Consider the following 19,890-nt stretch of genomic DNA (forward strand, 5'->3'; position numbering starts at 1 on the left):
CCGCTCCCTGGCCTCCCGCGAGGACTACATCTCCCAGAAGGCCCCGCAAGGCGGCCACCCCCTGAGTTCAGACGGGGAGCCCCGCGCCCTGCCTGCTGGGAACGGTAGTCCAAGGGGAGAGGGAGGTGTGCGCGGTGACGTCACGGGGCGGCGCCGAGCGGGGGGAAGGGGTGTTTACGCCGCGGGCGGGGCGCTCAGCTCCGCCGCCAGCGAAGGCCTCGTCGGGGGGAGCGGGCCGGGCCGGGCCGCGGCCGCGCCATGTCCGCCTGCCACAGCTGTGCCGCGGCCGCGCGCCTGCTGGGCTCCACGCTGCCCTCTGCGCGGAGAGGTAACCGCCCCCGACCCTCCGCTCCTCTCGGCCCTTCCCGGCTCCTTCGCGCTGCCCCGCGGGGCCGGGCCCTCCTCCCGCGCTCCGTGGCCGCTGTCAGCGCCGCAGGTGTTGTGCGATAAGGGCCCGGGGCGGCCCTGCGTCTGCTGAGCGTTCTCCTCGGGGAGGTTAAGGGCTGTGCGGAGCCGCGGGAAGCGGGCTCTCGTTGGCGCCGTTCCGTGCTGGGTTGGCAGAAAGCGCGTCCGGCTGACCGGCGGCGCGAGGCCCGCGCCGGCCCTGTGAGGGGACCGCAGCCTTCCGCCTGCTCCGGCCTCTCCTCGTGCTGTGCCTCCGGCAGCTCTCGCGGCGCGGCTGTGGGCTGCCCTCCCCGCTTTTCAGTGAGCTTTGGGGCACTTCTTCCCCTGCCAGGGGCTCGTAAGGCAGAGGACCGTGGGGTGAGCTCGGTGCTGCGCCCCTTTGTGTGTGACATCTGCCCCGAGGGGGCTGAACGTGGTTTTCAGACCCACGCAAAACCAGGGGAACAAGGAGTCTGAAAACAGGCAGCGCTCTACGTTTAACTCAGAGCTGCTGCTTTTCTCTGTGCCTTTCTAAGGAACAAGCAGAGCTTGTGTTTTCTCCTCTCAGAACTAAGAATTCAGAGGGATGTGTACAAGAGTGAATAAGGCTGGAACGTGTTTGTGGAGTCATATTGCACATCTGGTTACTTGGAGCTTATAAAAGTCTTCACTTGGCACATCTTGGTGGTTGTGACAGATCAGTTTGTGGGGCATCGCTGCTGGGTGTGGTGGCAGTTGGTATAAACTTGAGGTTGTCAGGGCCTCATCTCCTGTCAGTCTCCCTGTGACAACATTGGGCAAAAGACTCTTACAGAATACTTGAGGTTTGGCCCAAAAGTTGGCATTTCGTTCCTCACCTCCCAATTAATCTTTAATAAGCTGTAAAGGAGCCTTCTGTTTTGTCACAGCCTGCTGATCTAGGCAGGTTACGGGGAGGTGCTATTGCTGCTGCTACAACTCTTACGTTTGATACGTGTTCTTAAAGCTAGAAAAAGTACCCAAACCTGACTGCTGGTTTGTGTGAGAATGCTGCTGTGCTGCCATGTATCTGCACCCTTACAGTGCCTGCATCCTTCAGCAGGAGGTGCCAGCACTGGGCTGGAATTGCTTTTGTAATATTGCCTCTGGATTTACTTATGCAGAACAGTCATTGTGATAACTTTCTTCCTCCTTTAGTCTTTAATCGTACAGCGAAGTTCTGTCCAAAAAAGATATTAAAGCAAAAAATCACTTGCATCTCTGGGTTGGCTGAACACGACAAGCTTTGTCCCGTGGCCTGAAGCTGATGGAGCAGTAATGTGGTTTTGTTTTCTTCTGCTTCAACCAATCTGTACCTTTTAGAATTCACATGTGGCACGGTCAGTTTGATGTTGTACCCTACAGACTGACCAGCTTTTGTGGCGGGGAGGAAGGAAGTGATCAGCAGCACAGGCACTGCTGCAGGGTGGGTGGCTGCCTGGATCCATTGCCTGCAGCCCAACAGACTCTGGGTGCAGTCACACAGCTGTGGTGGTGCTGATCAATAGAGCAGAAGCGTGGTGCTTATCAGCTCAGGCACTTCTCGTGTCATTTCATAGCCAGTGTGTTTTCAGGACATCTTCTGTGTCATTCAATTAAAATTGGCCATCTTCTGTCCCTGTATAGCGCTCAGCAGTAGTAAAGTGTTTTGCTCTCTTTATTAGGACTTTGTTCTCTGTAGGCAGGAGAACTGTGATATTGGTTTTTTACTCAGCAGAGATGCTTTTTTCTTGTGGTTGTTGTTTTCTTTTTAAGATGTCCTGTTCCTTTCCCTTTAGAAGAAGCAAGACAAAGCTCAGTAAAGAAACCATTTATGAGGAATAAGCCCCCCAGGACTGGGAAGTGCTGCGTAACAGCTGTAATATGTTGGTCACTCAGCACAGTGTGTTTGGTACTGACAAGTGCACCCAGCACTGCGAACTGTCGGTGCAGATTTGCTCAGCAGAGCACAGCTGCTTGTGAAACTGAACCAGCATTTGCAGTTTGTTTCTGGTGTGGAGCAATCTGTGCGTTTGCATCATTAGTGCAGTGTTGTAAGCTAAGGTGCTTTTCCGTATTGTAGTGTCTCTCAGCAGGGAAGTTGAAATTCTGTTAATTCTTTCTGTGTTTACACATGTATTTATTATATATCTTTTAAAACAATAAACCAGAAATGTTTACTTCTTCCAGAGTACATGAATTGTGCTTCTCTTGCCAGTTTTTTTTTCTGGGTGACTTCTTGGGGTTTTTTGTAGATTTTTCATCTCCCTGACTTAATAGAGTAAAAACCAGGCAGGAGCAGCAAGGTTTGAACTCTCCTTGTCACTGTACAGCTCTTCTGTCAGTAACATTCAGAGCTCCCATCAAGTACATGAAGCAAGTCAAAAAAGTGCTGGTTTAAATAAAAGAAAGGTGGAAGGTAACGATTGCAGGCTCCTTGTTTGTGCCGAGATGTTGCAATCACCAGGATGACATATGTTGATTCACACCATACCTCGGCATGGAGCGTAACCTTACACGCTGCTTGGTTTCTCAGTATGTTTTTTTTCTCATTGGCAGTAAGCCACGTCCACAGCATTAACATTGTTTAATATTTATTGTGCCTCTCTGTGAAGGGTCAGTGTGTGCCAGCTGTAACTCTGCCTTTTCTGTTTCCCCTGGAACAACTTTTTGTGTGTGTGTGTGTGTGTGTGTGTGTCAGACGTTACCTCTGATTCCTGGAAATGACTTCTCAGTGGAGCTGACAGTGAAATCCAAATCCAGACACAAGGGCTGGGCCTCTGACGCTCCTCTTTGGTAACTGCTGCATAATAAGGGGACGTTTCAATGGTCTCTTTTTTACTCTGATGGTTTCACAAGAGCTGGATGCTGGTTGTTCTGAGGATTGCTTTCACACGTGGGATGTTCCCAGTCCTATGGCACAATGAGACTCTCTGATATTAGAGGACATGGGATTATTTTCAGGTCATTTTTGGATGATCTGGCAGCTTTTTATGGAGTAAACTTCAAAGTGGTGAAATGAATTCACTTTGCATTACTGAAATGTGGCTGCTCGGAGTTCTGCTGTTGGTGGCTTTTATTTAACATAAATCAGCTTTGGGGTTTAGTGACGTCTGAGTCAGAACTGGAGTATTTTCAATTGAGATCCAAAATTTAGGTGCTTAACGTGTAGGTAAAAGACTGCATTTTGAACAGAGTATGCCTGAGGAAAACATTGGCTTGGTTTTATTTTAATGATTTGTCCCTAAAGAGTTGGATAAAAGTATAAAGCACTGCATTGAAACTATGCACACTGAGTATTTACAGTCACAGCCAGCATGCTTTTAGTCAGATGCTAACGAGGTAGTTCTGTTGTCTTGCTGTGATATTGGCAAGATTTTCACCACGGTGTAATGGTTGGTGAAATTAACTGTTTTCCTTCTGTGCTTTCATTTGTTTTTAGGTATTACCTGTGGCCGTACACGCATCCCTGTTCTGGGGAAACTTGGGACTTTTGAAACTTGTTCTCTCAGGCGGATTCCTCTTAGAAACTTTTCAGAAACACCGGCGTATTTTGCTTCAAAGGATGGCACGGGCAAGGATGGCTCTGGAGAAGGAAGCAAGGTAATCTCAATGTTATGCTTCTCAGTAGTTTTTGTAAAGATGTTTCCTAAATATTTTTAGTAGATATACTAAAATCTGCAGCTGACAGCAAAGAAGAATTCTACTGTGAATCTACTGGCAGACAAACTGTATAAATATTCCATAATGCTTTTCCCAGTTTTATTAATCTTTTTGCAAGGGGACACTTCATAGGTCTCTGTAGAATGTTATAAATTCACAACAGTTTTCAGGAGCTCAGGGAAGAGTAGTGATCACTACTGTTCTTCAAAAGCCTGCTGCTGCCAAGTGGGCTTTCAAAAGTAAGTACAGTTTTCAGTGTTCCTTTTCAGCGCTGGTTTGGTAGTTGTGTTTTAACTGTCACAAGGCAACTTTGTGAGGAGACCTGCTTTATTCTTGGGAGTAAATTTTAATTTATTTTCATCCTGGTCTTTCTCTATAATTGTAGTTAATGAACAGCTTCTACAGATAAATGATTACCTGAGAATAAAATTGCTCTTTAGTCAGCAAATAAGATTTTGAGAGTTTGAGCGATAACTTTTGCCTTAGCGTGGCAGTATGTCATCTGAGTGACTGTCCAGATGACACAGGTGTCTTCTGAAGCTTCAGATTAAACTTACTTGAACAATGAAGAAGGAAATCTTCTTCTTTTGTGCTTTAGAAAGATTCTGAGGAAAAATAGGCATATAAGGCTTAAAGTGCAGAAGTGTCTTAAAAGAGGGGAGACGGATCTTTGGTGTTTTCTCAAATTAATTACTACCAGTTAACATTAAACACCACTGAAAGCAGAACGTGAAGAAAGAGCAGCAGGATTCTGCCTTAGAGGTTAGAAGAGCATTTTTTCAAACAGTTTCTGAGATGCTTGTTTTGTAGGCATATCTGCCCTACAGCCATCTGCCAGCGTAGGGACGTCTGCCAAGGACACAAGAAGAGATGTGGCATCCAGAACCCTTAGAATAAACACAGTTATGATAATGAAATGACCCTCTATAAGAATCAACTGTTTTCTTCTCTGTGGTTAGTATAAACTGTGTTGGAATGTGCTGTTAAAACACTCTTAACACAGCATAGCTTGCTATTATTGTAGTGCCAATCAAGCAGTGGTAATGTAGATAAGGAGTGCTTCTGTGAGCATCCAGAATTGGTGCAGCTGGGAAATGCAGGTACCCATATGCTTCAGGTTGTTTTTATTGTGCTGCTGAGTTATCAAAACCTTTAAAAAGTCCTGACAAGAGTTACTTCATTATACAGGTATTACAGTATTCACATGGCTGGATTCCACAAACACACTGCCAAATGCCCGGTGTCACAGCTCTGCTGTTTGGCACTAATTGTCTGGAAATCTCTTTTTAGAAGTCTGTCGGTGAGGGGGGTGGTAAGAAGTCGAGCTCTGGAAGTTCTGGAAAAGGAGGGAACCAGCTGCGCTGCCCCAAGTGTGGTGACCTGTGCACACATGTGGAGACCTTCGTGTGTAAGTGCTGCTGGATAACTTTTATAAATAGCTGCAGATGTGATTGTGTTAATGATCTAATGCAGTCCTGATCGTTACGTTTTAGTCTGTGTAGAACTTCAATTAATTACACAATAGGGGGGGTGGGAAAGTTTAGTTTGACCACGTTGGAATAAGCACGTACTGTCTGACGCATTTGTGTAATTGCCTGTGATGTGGAGCAGAACATGATAGTGGAATTTGGACTGCAATTTTGAATATGATCATTTATAATAGCTTGTCTACATTTATGGGGTCATAGAGATGCCTGTGTAAACTGTACTGCTTTAGCTACTAATAGTTCTTTTCTGTCCATTTATAGATGTAAATGTTAGTAGTGTCTGTCCTTTGCTTACTAAATAATAGGACTAATCCTGTATGCACTGAAACCAGAGTAGTTATCCAGCAGAGGAATCAGCATGTGACAGATGGCTTACTAGGTTGGGTTTTGTGACAAAATCAAATGCATAATACATTCTAAATAGGAATCAGGGAAGTCCAAACAAAATCCAAAGTGTATGGGATGCCTGATGTCCAGCAGGAATAGCAGCCTTTTGAAGTACAATTCAGACTAATGCCAGTTATGCTGCAGGTTCTGTTGCACTCAAAAACGTTTCTCCTTACTTCAGCACTTATGAGAGCAGTCTAGAAAATAGGTGTCAGAAAGCAAATGCTCATTGTCACTTGGTGGGGCTCAAGGAGGAAGTATCAAATCCTAATCAGACTTGTGCAGTAAGAAGCTTCAGACAGGGACAGCATTAACTTGTTAAATGGTTGTTAATATCATAGTGAAAATGAGCAGGTGTGCTTTTATTCACTGCTGCTTGTGTAAATCATGCTATTTAATTAAAATGATCAGGCAGCATGAATCACAAGACTGTTCTGCAGTAACGGTGCACTTAAAAAAGGATCAATCATTGGTAGCCATGTTTTGTTTTTTCTTTCCTTTTTAGAAATAATGTGTATTTTTATTTGAAACCACAGGCAACAAACCATTCTGAAAAATCCAACACAACTGATGTAACAAGAAATAGAATGCTTTGGATGTTGTCCTTTAATTTGGAAATACCATTCAGGCATTGACGTGGAGTAGAACAATGGCTGTGTCCCTACACAGCAGAAATGTAATTTGGTTTATTTTCATTAGCGCTAGGAATACTTAAACATGCTTGAAAACTTTCTTATGAAGGGAATTAATTTCTACTAATATTATGGGAGAAAGTAGGAGCAAGTCTGCTTGTGGGTAGCAGAGTGTATCTGCTTCTTACATCCTTGTGTTCTACTCTGAGACTTCAGGATTGTACAGCCTTTAAAGAAAGTCTGTTAGGAATTCTAGCTGAGCACCGTGGCATCCAATAGTGGACTAGAGTGGACTTTCTTATTCTGAGGTGGTCTTCAGTTTTCTATTGGTTGTTAACTTAAAATCTTTGTCTTCAATTTTATTTTACAATTGCTCTCAAGTTTTCTCTGGGTGTGTCTTTTTTTCTGGCTTAGTCTGTTAATTCGATCGTGCTGCTTCCAGCCAAATTATAGAAATGTGAAGGAGCTGGAAAACAAAAGGGATAAGTTCTAATCTTTTAAAAATATTAAAAACAAAGGAAAAGGGAAAAAATTGATCCAAAATGAAAGGGTTTCAAGTTTTCTTATACGTTGTAACTTTAAGTTTTCAGATGAGCCTTTAACATTACTTAGCAAAGCTAATGAATTCACCCAATTCTGGTTTGAATTACAGGCTGCAGAGCTTTATGTACTGAAAACCAAAAGGAAAATAAGGAATTAGCAGTCATTTCATTTTTTTCCAGTAACAAACTATTAAGGAAGAATGAAACAAATTAAGAGATGTGTGCTTGACATATTTTCTCAGCAGTTCCTCTTCTGCTTTGGTTTGCCAGACTATGCAAAGAGTTTTGTGATGAGTGAAACAAGATGTGAGCTGCAGAGGTGGAGTGAAATCTAATAGCTTTAAAGCTGATTGGCATAAGAAACCTTAACCAGGCAATGCTTCTGTTGTCTTTAGCTGACACCATTAACTCTCATCCTCAAAAGCAAGACTTTCCTGCTACGTACTTCACAGGGTAGAAGCTCCCCTGATGCCCTTTTCCCTTAGCAGTTTGGTAGCCCTTTGTCTCAGCCCCACAAGTGTTTTCGAGATTAATTCTCTTGCTTTGATTTCCTGTGTGTATTGTAGAAACCCAGCATTTCTCTTTGACAAGATCAGTTTGTGTGGTCTTTGGAAATCTGTGTACAAACACAGCCTCTGGTACGCTATGGTAACATTGCCTGAATCAAGAACAACACTCAACTTGGTTTTTTATTACCTAATAAGTATTTGCAAATATCTTAATGACAGTGAGATAATTTGACCTGAAAGCTCTTCTGTGTTCGTGTGTATTTGCTAACTCACCACATAAAAACATGCCATATAAAAACAACCAGCAGCATACAAAACATCACTATTTAAGAACAGAAAAGTTGCTCGAAGCTTTGTGCTCACTTTTAGGAGTACAGCAGTGCTGGGATGAGATGTCCCTAGAAAACTGCTCAAAAGTTCTGCCACCCAGTAGAACTTCTGTTAATGCTCACACCAATGCTTGTTTCCCAGTGCTGTGCAGACAGTAGGAACTGCCTTCCACAGCTGTGTTTTGCCAGCTGAGGGTGGTTACCAAATTAATCTAGGGCCTCCAACACATCAAAGCTGCTCTATACCTAATTGTACCTAATGACCCTGTTGGTCTCACTGAAAATAGGAAAGGTCTCTAATTAATCTTCCTATCTGCTGCTTGGAATAATTGAGGCAAGTGTATTCTACACAATGATTGATATATATATATATATATTTTTTTTTTTTGTGGATGATGTTTTAAGAGAGCATAGGATTCTTACAGCTTGCTGCTTAGTTGCTTGCTTTTTTTTCCCCACCATTCCTGTGGATCTATAAAGGGGACAAGTATTCTTGTGGTTACTGCTTCCTAACTAGGCTGCTAGTATTGCAGAAGGAAGGACAGCAGCCTTGTGGCTCTGCAGACATAAAGGAGAGCAGGGGTCTTCTGAGTGAGCATTGGGAGAGAGTATTTTCCTGTTGTGCTCTGACTCAATAAGAGTTAAAACAGATGAATGCAAGTATTGCATTCATATCAGGTAGATAACAGACAGCTGGAATGTTGCCAGAAGAACTTGTCAGCTGTTTTATGAATTTTCTCTGTAGTATTTATTAACTCTACTACAGTTGCGATGATCACAGTATGATGTGCTGTTTTATTAAGTAGTCTGTTGGTCTTTTTTTACTCAGCTATAAGGTGCATTTAATATTAATGCTGATGCCAGCTCCTTGGAAGGCAAAAACAAGCTATAAATAAGCAGTGTATTGCTGGAGGCTGCTAGTAAAATCAGCTGTACTAGACTGTACACGCCATTTTCTGAAAGCTTTTTATGAGTTCAGAAGTTCAGACATAGAAGATTTTCCTGTGGTTGTCTTGCTGCATTCACTTTGCTTTTAATTTAATAAATTCACTAGTATATTTAGTTTAAACCAGTCTTACTGCATTTAATAGAACACATCAGTATTGTTAGAGCTATTTCAGGTTATAAACTTGTTTTTCTCTATTGCCTATTTTAGGTTATTTCAACTTGGATTTCTGAAAGAAGTAAAGTAGTAGTGCAAGTTCTACTTTGCAATTCTTGAAGCCAGTCTTGGCACATAACTTGGCTCTTTGAGGAAATAATTCACAAAGTTGGCAGTAGGAGGGTTTGGCTTTTGGATTTTGAAAGTAAAAATTGACAGTAAAAATAAATAAGCAGAAGGTGTTGCAAAGCACGCCGAGCACCTGTTGCATCCCCAAACTGTCTCTTGTTGGGATGAGCAAGTAATTTTTCTTACTGTTTTGATTCTCTTTTTTTCACAGCTTCCACCCGTTTTGTGAAGTGTGAAAAGTGTCACCATTTTTTTGTTGTACTGTCAGAGGCAGACACTAAAAAGAGCATCATTAAGGAGCCCGAGTCAGCAGCAGAAGCTGTGAAATTGGCATTCCAGCAGAAGCCGCCTCCTCCACCGAAAAAGGTTTGGTTCTTATTGTCACCCCACTGTTCCTTTGTACTACAGCATGTTGGAATGCTTTACTTAATCTGCGTTAGGTATAATGGTCTACCCTGACAGAGCAACAAAGAATAAAGATGATTAGTTCAAGATTAAACCTTTAAGGGCTTTGTGACCTGGCAGAGCACTGATAAAGAAACAGTAGATCCCATAAGAGGAGTAGGGCTTGGTTTCCTCTGGCTTTGTCTTGTGACTGAGATGCAGTACCTTAATTTTTGCCTTGTGACCCTAAGATAACCTCAACCCTCTCCAACCGTGGTATCCTTAATTTCCTGCCATGGCCTCACATTCCACACTCTTGTCAGCTTCTTTCTGTGTTGCAAAACCTTTTGTTTGACTTCTTTGGTTGAGAATTATGGCAAGTTAGTGTGTGGCTGCAACCTGTCTACTGCAGCTCCCATCTTACATCATTTGATTTCCTTAGATAGTGAGGGAGAACTATTGGTGATAGTTGGATGGTTGGACTGGGTGATCTTGTAGGTCTTTTCCAACCTTGGTGTTTGTGTGATTGTGTGATTCTGGGAGCTTACTGTGTTTCACGCTTCCTGTGGACTGCAGTGGTTTCTGAAACACGGGGTTCAGCTTTGCTTAATTATGAAGTTTTCAGAATGTATGTCAAAATCTTAACGTGCACAAAAAAAGCCCTAGAACAACAGTCAAGTTTTGATTGTCCTGTAAAGGCTGTCTTTAAAAATAGTACATTATGGCAATAGTACAATTTCTGCACAGTTATTTAGAAATGTTATTAATACTGAGTCACTTTTTCAGATTTATAACTACCTCGACAAATACGTTGTTGGTCAGTGTTTTGCCAAGAAGGTGCTTTCAGTTGCTGTGTATAATCATTACAAGAGGATCTACAATAATATCCCAGCTAACCTGAGGCAGCAAGCTGAAGTTGAAAAGCAGACTTCTCTAACACCAAGAGGTTTGTGTTTGTTTTCTCTTCTTCTGTTCAAATAAAATTCACCATTTCAGAATCCTGCCTCATTTTTGACCTTCTAATGGTAGTAGCTGAGCTGCAATCTGTACATATTCATATATATGTTTCCCAAAGGAAGAGGAATGTCAAAGCTTCCCAAAATGACTGTTGATTGACTCAAGCATTGTGTTATTAGGTAAAACACAGCATTTTCAAAAAATTGTATGTGAGCAAATTATTGCCTTAATGGTGTATGAAAGCTCAAAAGTGATGAACCTGACTGTTTTCACTGTCTAAATATAATGAAGTGAGATAAGCAAATACTGCATTGGTGAGTTAACAGAATCTCACCTAAGGATAGTTTCACTTGATGCTCAGTATTCTGAAATTTAAATTATTAAAAAGAATATACAGTGAAATTCAAATTTTACACAAATAATCTTCTGTGGCTTATTTAAATAGCAGTCCAGAAGGTTTATGATTTCACAGGTGTTGTCTACCCTACTAAATCTTCAGTGTTTTTTTTTACTGACACATTATTAGGTATTTTCCTTTCTAAAGTAAGCTTGCCAAATTTTTCTTCTAATCTCTTTTACTGCATATCTTAATCTAATTGCTGCTTAATCTGCAGGCAGCAACGCAGGTCGCACAGACAATATTTTGCATAGTGAATTTGATGAATAGTTACCTTCCTAAACTCTGGCTGCTGTTGGCAGCACCTGTTGGTCACTGTAGTATTGTTCTGTATCTAGCAGGTGGAGTCTGAGCTCCTCTTGGCAGTACTTCTGCTACTGAGTAAATATAGAGCTATGTTGATCTAAATTATTTTTAGAAGTAGGATTAAGTGGCTGTCTCTGATTCAAAGCGTACCTTGATTTTTTTTTTTTCTTAAGGTGTTTTATTCTGTATTGCAATTAATGGTATGCTAAGAAAACAAATCGTCTTTGTTTCTTGAATTTACTTTAAAAAACAAAACAACAACAAACAAAACAGCACAAGCAAAACCTTGAACATGCAGAGGAGAACCTTAGTAGCAGTTTTGTACCTTGCATGTGAAAGTTCCTGATCCTCTGCAGGAAGATATTGTGTGCACTCAAAGAAACTGCCAGTGGATGTTTGTAATTTATAAATTTGCAATTCATAATACTTTGAAATACTTTTCATCTTCCATTCTGTCACTCAGATATAAATGTGTGAGTTTAAGAAAGTCTCTTCCAAGCAGAATTGTATTATAGCATATATATATATATATTTTTTCTTCTGCAAATGCTTCTAAAACAAAAATCCATGTAGAGGTCTCAGTGTGAATGTTTTACATAATAAGTAGCTTGCTTGTCACTTTAAAAGCATGCAAGTTGAACCTGGGGCTAAACTTGATGGTAATAAAAACTAACTTGTGGAGACTTCTTGTTAGAAGTCCTTCATACACATCAATGATAAGTATTCAGAAGAGGGCAAGAGGTAGAGAAGCTATAAGATTTTATAAATTTTCACTACTGTTTTCATCCTCTCTCTTAGAATTAGAAATCAGAAGACGGGAGGATGAGTACAGATTTACAAGTAAGTGATCTCTCTCCTCATGTCCTCCTCTGCAATACTTACCCTTTTGATATTCATGTAGAATAGTATTTAGTGACCACTAGCTAGAAGTGCTGGGTAAAAATTCTGCTCACTTTTCCCTTTTGTTATTAAATTTAATTGATGATGTTGAGCATCTTTTTGGGGGGTGAGGTGTTTAGGATCTGACTCTTTGTTTAGTTTTATATGGAAAGCAGCAAAGTGTAAGGGGGAATGTGTCTATATAATATTGTGCCATTAGAGATTCTCTTCCTATATGCACTTAAGCAAAAATATAACTGAAACTCATATTTTTGTAGTAATTGCTTGAAGTTTACTGCAGTCCTATCTCTAAATTTCTGTACAAATAAATGATCTGTAGATCCACAGAACAAAACAGAAAGCTCTTGCTATGTATTGAAGGTAGTGATAGACCTTGCAGTGCTCAAACAGTACTGTTACTATTCTCTTCAGAACTGCTGCAGATTGCTGGGATTAGTCCACACGGCAATGCTTTAGGAGCATCTATGCAGCAACAAATGAACCAGCAGATACCTCAGGAGAAACGGGGAGGTGAAGTACTAGATTCGCCCAACGATGACATAAAACTTGAAAAAAGTAATATTTTGCTGCTTGGACCAACTGGATCAGGTATACAGCTGTATGATTTTGTGTGTCTTAATTCTTTTTTGCTTTTTAAATCTTATTTTAACGCCTTTTTGTATTGACTGATTAAAAGATGCAACTTGCTACACTGAAACAAAATGCCTCTAAAGTCTGTCTGCTTTCTGGGAGGCAAGTTGTGATGCAGTTAAAGTGATGCTTCACCTCTGGGACAGATCAATTACAGGTGGTTAAATGAAATGGTGGCTGTGTTCTTAGGAATTGGGCTGATGTGATAACATTTTGCAGATTATTTGAGAGAGCACTCACTAAATAATATGTTACTTCTGTTTCTCTCCAAAGAAGGAGCAGTGGAACTTTGCACTGCACTTTGAGTGTCTGCAAAGGACTACTGATTGATTTAATCTGTAGTCTATTCAAGTACGTGGATTTTGTTTTATGTACTGTGTGATCCTTTGTTTGTGGTACAGTATGCATTTCAAGCTGCCTCGATACAGAACTGGTCTTACTCAAAAATACAGCTTGCTTGTGAACACTGTCTGACTTGGAAACTTTTTCTTGTATGAGCATATATGAATATACTGGTAACGTTTTAAATGTTTGATCACAGTAATGGCAATCCTCTGATAAATAGTTGAGTTTGTGTGTTCTAAAGAACTACCTGGCAGCTATAACATACAGTTTTTATTTCACCAGGTAAAACCTTGCTGGCTCAGACTCTAGCTAAATGCCTGGATGTACCATTTGCTATCTGTGACTGTACTACCTTGACTCAAGCTGGCTATGTTGGTGAAGACATTGAATCTGTCATTGCAAAACTGCTGCAAGATGCCAACTACAACGTAGAAAAAGCTCAGCAAGGTAAACTTATACAGTGTTTTCTCAAGTTGATGAGCAAGTTTTGTTAACCTTACTTAGGTGCTGTGAAGCTGCAGATCATCAGTATTTCTGCCAACTATATTGTTGTGGCATGAATTTTTCTACTTTCATATCAAAAATAATAAACATAAAGAGAACTGTGAACATATATGCTAGTTCTTGTTTTAGCTTTGTTTATGTATTCTGGTCGTACATTTTTGCACTCTAAAATACAGAAGTAGAACAGTCTCTAACTTAAATTGCTTTCTTCCCAGTGTGTAAATCTTTGTCTATCTTAAGAAGTACAATCTTCCTTAAGTCCATTTTCTCTAACTGTAGGAATTGTTTTTCTGGATGAAGTGGATAAGATTGGCAGTGTTCCTGGCATTCATCAGTTACGGGATGTTGGAGGAGAAGGTGTTCAACAAGTACGTACTTGCGTGCAGTGGCTTCACTTCATAAGCAAACTGTTCATCAAGTCTGCTGTGTCAAATAGCACAGATCAGTTCCTTCATTATTAACCCCTGAAACTCTCACTTTTCCTCTTGAATTTCTTTTCTCAAAAAATCCCCAGAGCAACTTAGGACCACGTTGCAGAGAAGTTTTAATTTAAAAACACCCTTATTAGCATTCAGATAGGAAGTTTCTTAATGGAGGCAATAATGGATAACATTTTCTATTTTTCACAAAACCCTCGATTTATTACTACATGCTACTCATTATGTGTATGGGAATGGCATTAAAAGATTTTTGTCTGTATGTAAGTAGGATTGTTTCTCATTGAAAAGTGATTTCTTTAACCGTTTACTTGACAGTATGTGAGCATAAGAAATTATAAAATGTAAGTACACCTGTGAAGATATACATAATGTGGGATCTTGTATGCCTTCATGTGTGATGCTGCACAGTGAATTTTTGTATTGCTTATTCTTTCTTCCTCAGGGCCTGTTAAAATTGCTGGAAGGCACAATAGTAAACGTTCCAGAGAAGAATTCTCGTAAACTACGTGGAGAAACAGTGCAGGTTGACACAACAAACATCCTCTTTGTAGCTTCTGGTGCTTTTAATGGCCTGGACAGAATTATCAGCAGGAGGAAAAATGAAAAAGTGAGTACAGCAGGGGTGTATTTGAACTGAAAAGTTGTTATCTTGATTACCACTCACAGCACTGGCTCCTGAAGGTCTTGCTATATTTGTAAATCTACTAAATTTGTGCACAGAGCAGCAGTTTTCCATCTGTTACCTCAGGTCAAGGAGGCTTAAGAAAGGTAGCAAAGAGCAAACCTATTGTTAGTAGGCTTAAGGAGCTTGCAGTAGTCTCTGTTTCTACAGGGAATTTTTTTAGCATTTGCATTAAGAAAGACGTTAAACTGTTGACAGAACACTCGCTGGTACAGTTCTTAATCTGTTGCAAAACCCTATGTTTCTTAAAAGTCAGAATGAGAGACACATTGTTCTAGCAGTGATAACAGGATTTCTTTCATTGGGAGTGTGCCAAGTATGACGCTGAGAAAACATCTGTATATCAGTAGAGGTTTGGAAATGTCTTAAGATGTGTCACTTTTTTTTAAAGAAAAACCTACTCTTATTCAGTCAAGCATCTTAATGCCTTACGGTGGCAATCAAGTATTATAAGGAGCTGATTATGTGCAAGGGGTTTAATTTTACTAATAGTAATTCATTCCATTTAAAGTAATGTGTACTGATGTAATTATTCCTTTACTGTATGGAGCTGGAACATGATTTAGTTACATAAAGAAAACTGAAATAGTTTCATAAGCACATCAGGTTTTTATTTTTACTTTTTTGCAGTATTTAGGATTTGGTACACCATCTAATATGGGAAAAGGCAGAAGGGCTGCAGCAGCAGCTGATCTTGCTAATATAAGTGGAGAGTCCAACACCCATGAAGATATTGAAGAAAAGGATCGCTTGCTGCGTCACGTGGAGGCCAGAGATCTCATAGAATTTGGAATGATTCCTGAGTTTGTGGGGCGTTTGCCCGTTGTTGTTCCTCTGCATAGCCTAGATGAGAAAACCCTTGTACGGATTCTTACTGAGCCACGGAACGCTGTGGTTCCCCAGTACCAGGCATTATTCAGCATGGATAAGGTTGGAACTTGCGACAGCTTTTCAATAGTCTTGTTTACAAATAATGTTAAAAAGCTGCCTCACTCTAAAGATACATCATCTGTTTTGTGGCTGAAGAAAGTGGCTTTATTGTACTTACTAGCTTTGTAGGGAAAGAAATAACAGACTGAGACACACAAGCTCTAAAAACTTGCAGATTGCTTCTTTAGGCCAGTGTTCTGTGAGGAGATTGCTTACAAAGTATTGAATGAGAATTTGATGCTTTTTTTTTTTTACAATGCACATAAGAATTAAGTAGTGTCTTCTCTTTACCTAATTGTTCTGTCATTTCAAGGCTATGTGTCCAGCTTGTTTGGTTTGTGCTTGTTCTTTAAAACACCTTTCCTTTCCCTTCAAAAAATGAAAGCTGCCCATTCTTTCCTTTTTTTACTTTGAAGGGAAGTTTTTATCTGCTTGAGTTGGAAGTGCCCAATTGTTCCACTGGATATGTGCATAATTTTTTTTTTCAACTCCAGATTCAAATTCTTGGAAAGGGCCTTGACTTCAGTGATTGAAGGCTAGGGAGTAAGGAGGCCTTTGTATTCTGATCATCACTTCTTCATTCTTCCTTACTTTCCAAAGTGTATGTTCACCTTGCCTTTTCTTTAAATGCTGCTTCCAGTGTGTGAAGTGTTTTGGAGATCTGCAGAGCACAAATATCTGAAGGATGAATTTAGTAGTTGTCTGTAATTACTATTCTTGTCTTTCTGTCCTTTCAGCATTTGTAGAAGTTGTATGTATAGGGACAGTCAGTACTGGTAACTTCCAGGTAAAACTGAAGTGTAGTTTAAATGTTAACTGTTCTGGTCTGCAGCGAGTGAAAGACAAATACTTGCACTGTTGCACTTAACGTGCTCTTGAATTACAAATGAAATGTTAACTGAAATTGCTCTCTTTCTATGTGTAGTGTGAATTGAATGTAACTGAAGATGCATTGAAGGCTATAGCCAGGCTGGCCTTGGAGAGGAAAACTGGTGCAAGAGGTCTGCGATCTATAATGGTGAGTAAATTAAGTCTCATCTTGTGCAAGTGAACCTACTCATATTAGTTCTGTGGCCCTCATCATGGCAGTTTGCAGTCAATGCCTTGCTTATAAATGTGTGCATTCAGATTTCTTCCAAGAAGACCTCTAGCTCTGATGATCACTTACTATATATTTTTTTTTTCTGTAGAAGACACCATACCTAAATATTTGTTCTCTTTGTGTTCTTGTAGGAAAAGCTGTTGCTGGAGCCCATGTTTGAAGTACCCAATTCTGACATTGTATGCGTGGAAGTTGACAAAGATGTTGTAGAAGGCAAAAAAGAGCCAGGATACATTAGGTAAAGCCATAATGAAGTATCAGATGAGTAACAGTTAGGCAAATGGTCTGATGTTTGTCATAGGAATGAGTGTATAAACACAGAACTATGCACACAACCATGCACACAACCTAAAAAGAATCCAATATCTGTATATTCTACACAGTTGTCTTAGTGCCTATTCTGTCCAAGAAACTTTGGGTTTGTATTTCTTTAGTTTTTAAAAAGAAGCTAAAAAATAAACTTATACTTGAAGTTTCTTTAAATCTCGTGTGTGTGTGTACCTGGAGAAATAAAGCAACCAATCAGCATCATAAGATAACAGTAAAAAAAACCTGAAGTTCTGAATGTGTTTTCTAAACACAGTTGGGAAGATTCTGAAGCAGAGTTTTTCCTCCTTGCAACTTCTACCACTCCAAGGTACTTCTAATGCAAGCTATGGGCTGCAGCAAGTTTTCTCCTCCACTGTGCTTGGAGGCATAGTGTTTTAAAACAAAAAAAAAAAAAGTGCATCTGTTGATTGGCTGAACTCATTAAAATAATGACAGTCATAAAGATTATATTGTGGTAGAGTACTGAAAATATAGGTGTAAAAAGTAATAGTTCTAATGACCAAGCAGTGGAGTTGGGGTGGGGGGTGGGGGGGTGAATCAGGTCAAAATAAACAGAGGAATGATATTTAGGAACTTGAGCTTGGTCCACTTGGACTTTGTCCACTGAGATGTGTGCTCTGCATTTGTCTGTATGCACATAATTTCCCAAAGGAAAGGTTACTGTAACTTGTTTTGCAGCGCTCGTGTTTGCTGAAAACTTAACATTTACTGATGAAATCTAATGACTTAACTGAATTCATTAGCCTTTTGATTGATGTTCAGTAATGAGCTTGCCTAGTTTAAATCTGCATAGCACCACTTTCAGATCAAAAGGTCATTAAACAGATGGAAATCTGAACATCTTTCATCAGGGCACCTTGCAGGTGGCAAATTGACCGCAAGATATGGAAACTCTCTCCATCTTTTTCCCCTCCATTTATATATAGTATCTGATCCGTTCATTTTAATTATAGGGCTCCCACTAAAGATTCATCTGAAGAAGAATATGACTCTGGAGTTGAGGAAGATGGCTGGCCTCGACAAGCAGATGCTGCACACCATTAAATCCTGTCAGAATGCTCTCCCGCAAAAAGCGCACTTGGTTATTTCCTTAGGATTTGCCTCTGGCTTCACAATCTGATACTAACAGCATTGGATCTATCTCGGATACGATACGTGATGAGGAACCTTATTAGATAAATCAGATCATGTCTTTTACTGTAACATCACATTGATTTATTCGATGGACATTGTGTGGACTTGAATGGCATAATGTTCAAATATAAATTGTATACTACATTTGTCCAATTAAAACATAGCAAATACAGCAACACCTGGATTGCTTTTTCTAAAAAGTAAACAGCAATGCAGGTGCTGCTGATAGGTAGATTTTTACAGTAATGCTACTCTACAAATGGGAAAACAAGTTTAATAATTAGCAGAGGGTGAATAAACGATCAGCTCCTCATACAACTCACGTGGGGGTGTGCTTGGGTCAGTGTTAGCTTTCTGCTGGTGTTGGGAGCCAGCGGTGCTGGAGTGACTTGTTACATGGGCTGGAAGGGAAGCCCTTGCACCAGGACTCTGAAAAGCTTGGGGACACTGCAGACAGTGCTGGGAGATACTGCTAAAAATGTACCACTGGTTTGTTAGTTAAATTGGATACTGAATACATCCTGTTGTTCACCTCTCCATTGGGAGAAAGTTTCGGTCACCTTAAATGCTGTGGATGAAGGTGAAGACAATAATTTGCTCACTTTTCCAGAAGGGTAAATGAAATTGAGGGAGTGGTAAGCTGGCAGAGTTTGGATGACAAGTTGGCATAAATTTTTAAATATTAATGTTCTAATATAGTACATTTTGTTTAACATATTGGAACTATCATGCATCAATTTTTTGGTGCCAGGTATTTGCCCAACCTATCTTATAATGTTAAGAGACGAAGAGTAAGTGTATAATATTTTTGATGTAATCAGTAGTGAGTGTTCACATGGCAGTGCTTTTTAAGTTATATGCTCGAATGCTATAGTATTGCATCTTGTGCTTTTGTCTTTGGTTTTTAGGCTCACAGCAAAGCAGTCCTCCTGTTCTACACCCAAATGAATTCAGTCCCTCAGGAAAGCATTTGTAAAAACCCAATTGGACCTGTATGTTTTCAGTTTGTTTCGGGAATTAAAATTGTTGCTTACAACTCGGTTTTGTCCTTCAGTTGGATGGATTGGGGTTTTACTGAGCCCTTCTCCTAAAGCTTTCACTCGTGCTTTTTAAAGAAAACTTGTCTCATTCTTTTCCACCCCGTAGGTGTTTTATGTAGGGAAGGGTTCTGTGGGTGCTTGGCCCTCGTTTTTTTTGTTCATTTTTGTCATGTAAATTTGAAGTGACAGTCATGTAATCGTTGTGTTCTTCCATAGGAAGCAGTGTGAGCCAGATGCACCAGGTGCTGCATTAGGATCCCACCGTTTTCTGTTCAGTCACCCATCCGTGGTTCGGAAAAAGCTGCTTTTAGAATTGGGAGTGTTTCTAGGAGAAGCTTCGTCGCCTCAGATGGGGATCTGTGGTGAGCTGTAACACGTCCTCATTTTCCTTTTTGTAGAGTGAGAAATAGAATCGCTTTTAACTCAGCGCTCTTTAATTCAGATTGTTTTTTAAATGGATTGGAAAAAAAAAATAACAACCATTTTAGGCAGAACTGTTAAACAACTTAGTTTTGGAAGTTGTTTGGGATTATTTGCAATTATGTAATCAAGAACTGTTTTTAAGGAAACAAATGCTGTGTAACCGCAGTTTGTACCTCACTGCTGGCGTTTGAATAAAACCGATGAATACTGGGAGCTGGAGCTGTG

At 40.3% G+C, this 19,890-nt stretch overlaps 1 protein-coding gene across 2 annotated transcripts; it reads left to right on the forward strand.

Moving 5' to 3' along the window:
• The first annotated feature begins 171 nt into the window (after positions 1 to 171).
• Positions 172 to 19,874, forward strand: CLPX (caseinolytic mitochondrial matrix peptidase chaperone subunit X). Of its 2 annotated transcripts, XM_031587818.2 has the most exons (14): positions 172 to 328; positions 3,824 to 3,984; positions 5,335 to 5,452; positions 9,373 to 9,527; positions 10,332 to 10,491; positions 12,004 to 12,045; positions 12,517 to 12,693; positions 13,363 to 13,527; positions 13,864 to 13,952; positions 14,467 to 14,631; positions 15,337 to 15,636; positions 16,562 to 16,654; positions 16,870 to 16,976; positions 18,022 to 19,874. In XM_031587818.2, exons 1-14 carry the CDS (start codon positions 259 to 261, stop codon positions 18,110 to 18,112), a joined length of 1,893 nt encoding a protein of 630 aa, XP_031443678.1. In that variant the 5' UTR covers positions 172 to 258; the 3' UTR covers positions 18,113 to 19,874. The 2 variants fall into 2 exon arrangements, with proteins under 2 accessions (XP_031443678.1, XP_031443679.1); XM_031587819.2 differs by lacking the exon at positions 12,004 to 12,045.
• Positions 19,875 to 19,890: the final 16 nt, after the last annotated feature.

The sequence above is a fragment of the Phasianus colchicus genome, chromosome 12 (genome assembly GCF_987193195.1).
Source record: "Phasianus colchicus chromosome 12, bPhaCol1.hap1.1, whole genome shotgun sequence".
NCBI classification, from domain to species: Eukaryota; Metazoa; Chordata; class Aves; order Galliformes; family Phasianidae; genus Phasianus; species Phasianus colchicus.

Coding starts and splice junctions, on each gene's coding strand:
- CLPX (XM_031587818.2), top strand. CDS start 259: ATGTCCGCCTGCCACAGCTGTGCCGCGGCCGCGCGCCTGCTGGGCTCC. Junction 329..3,823: donor GCTGCCCTCTGCGCGGAGAG/GTAACCGCCCCC, acceptor ATTTGTTTTTAG/GTATTACCTGTGGCCGTACA. Junction 14,632..15,336: donor GCAGGAGGAAAAATGAAAAA/GTGAGTACAGCA, acceptor ACTTTTTTGCAG/TATTTAGGATTTGGTACACC.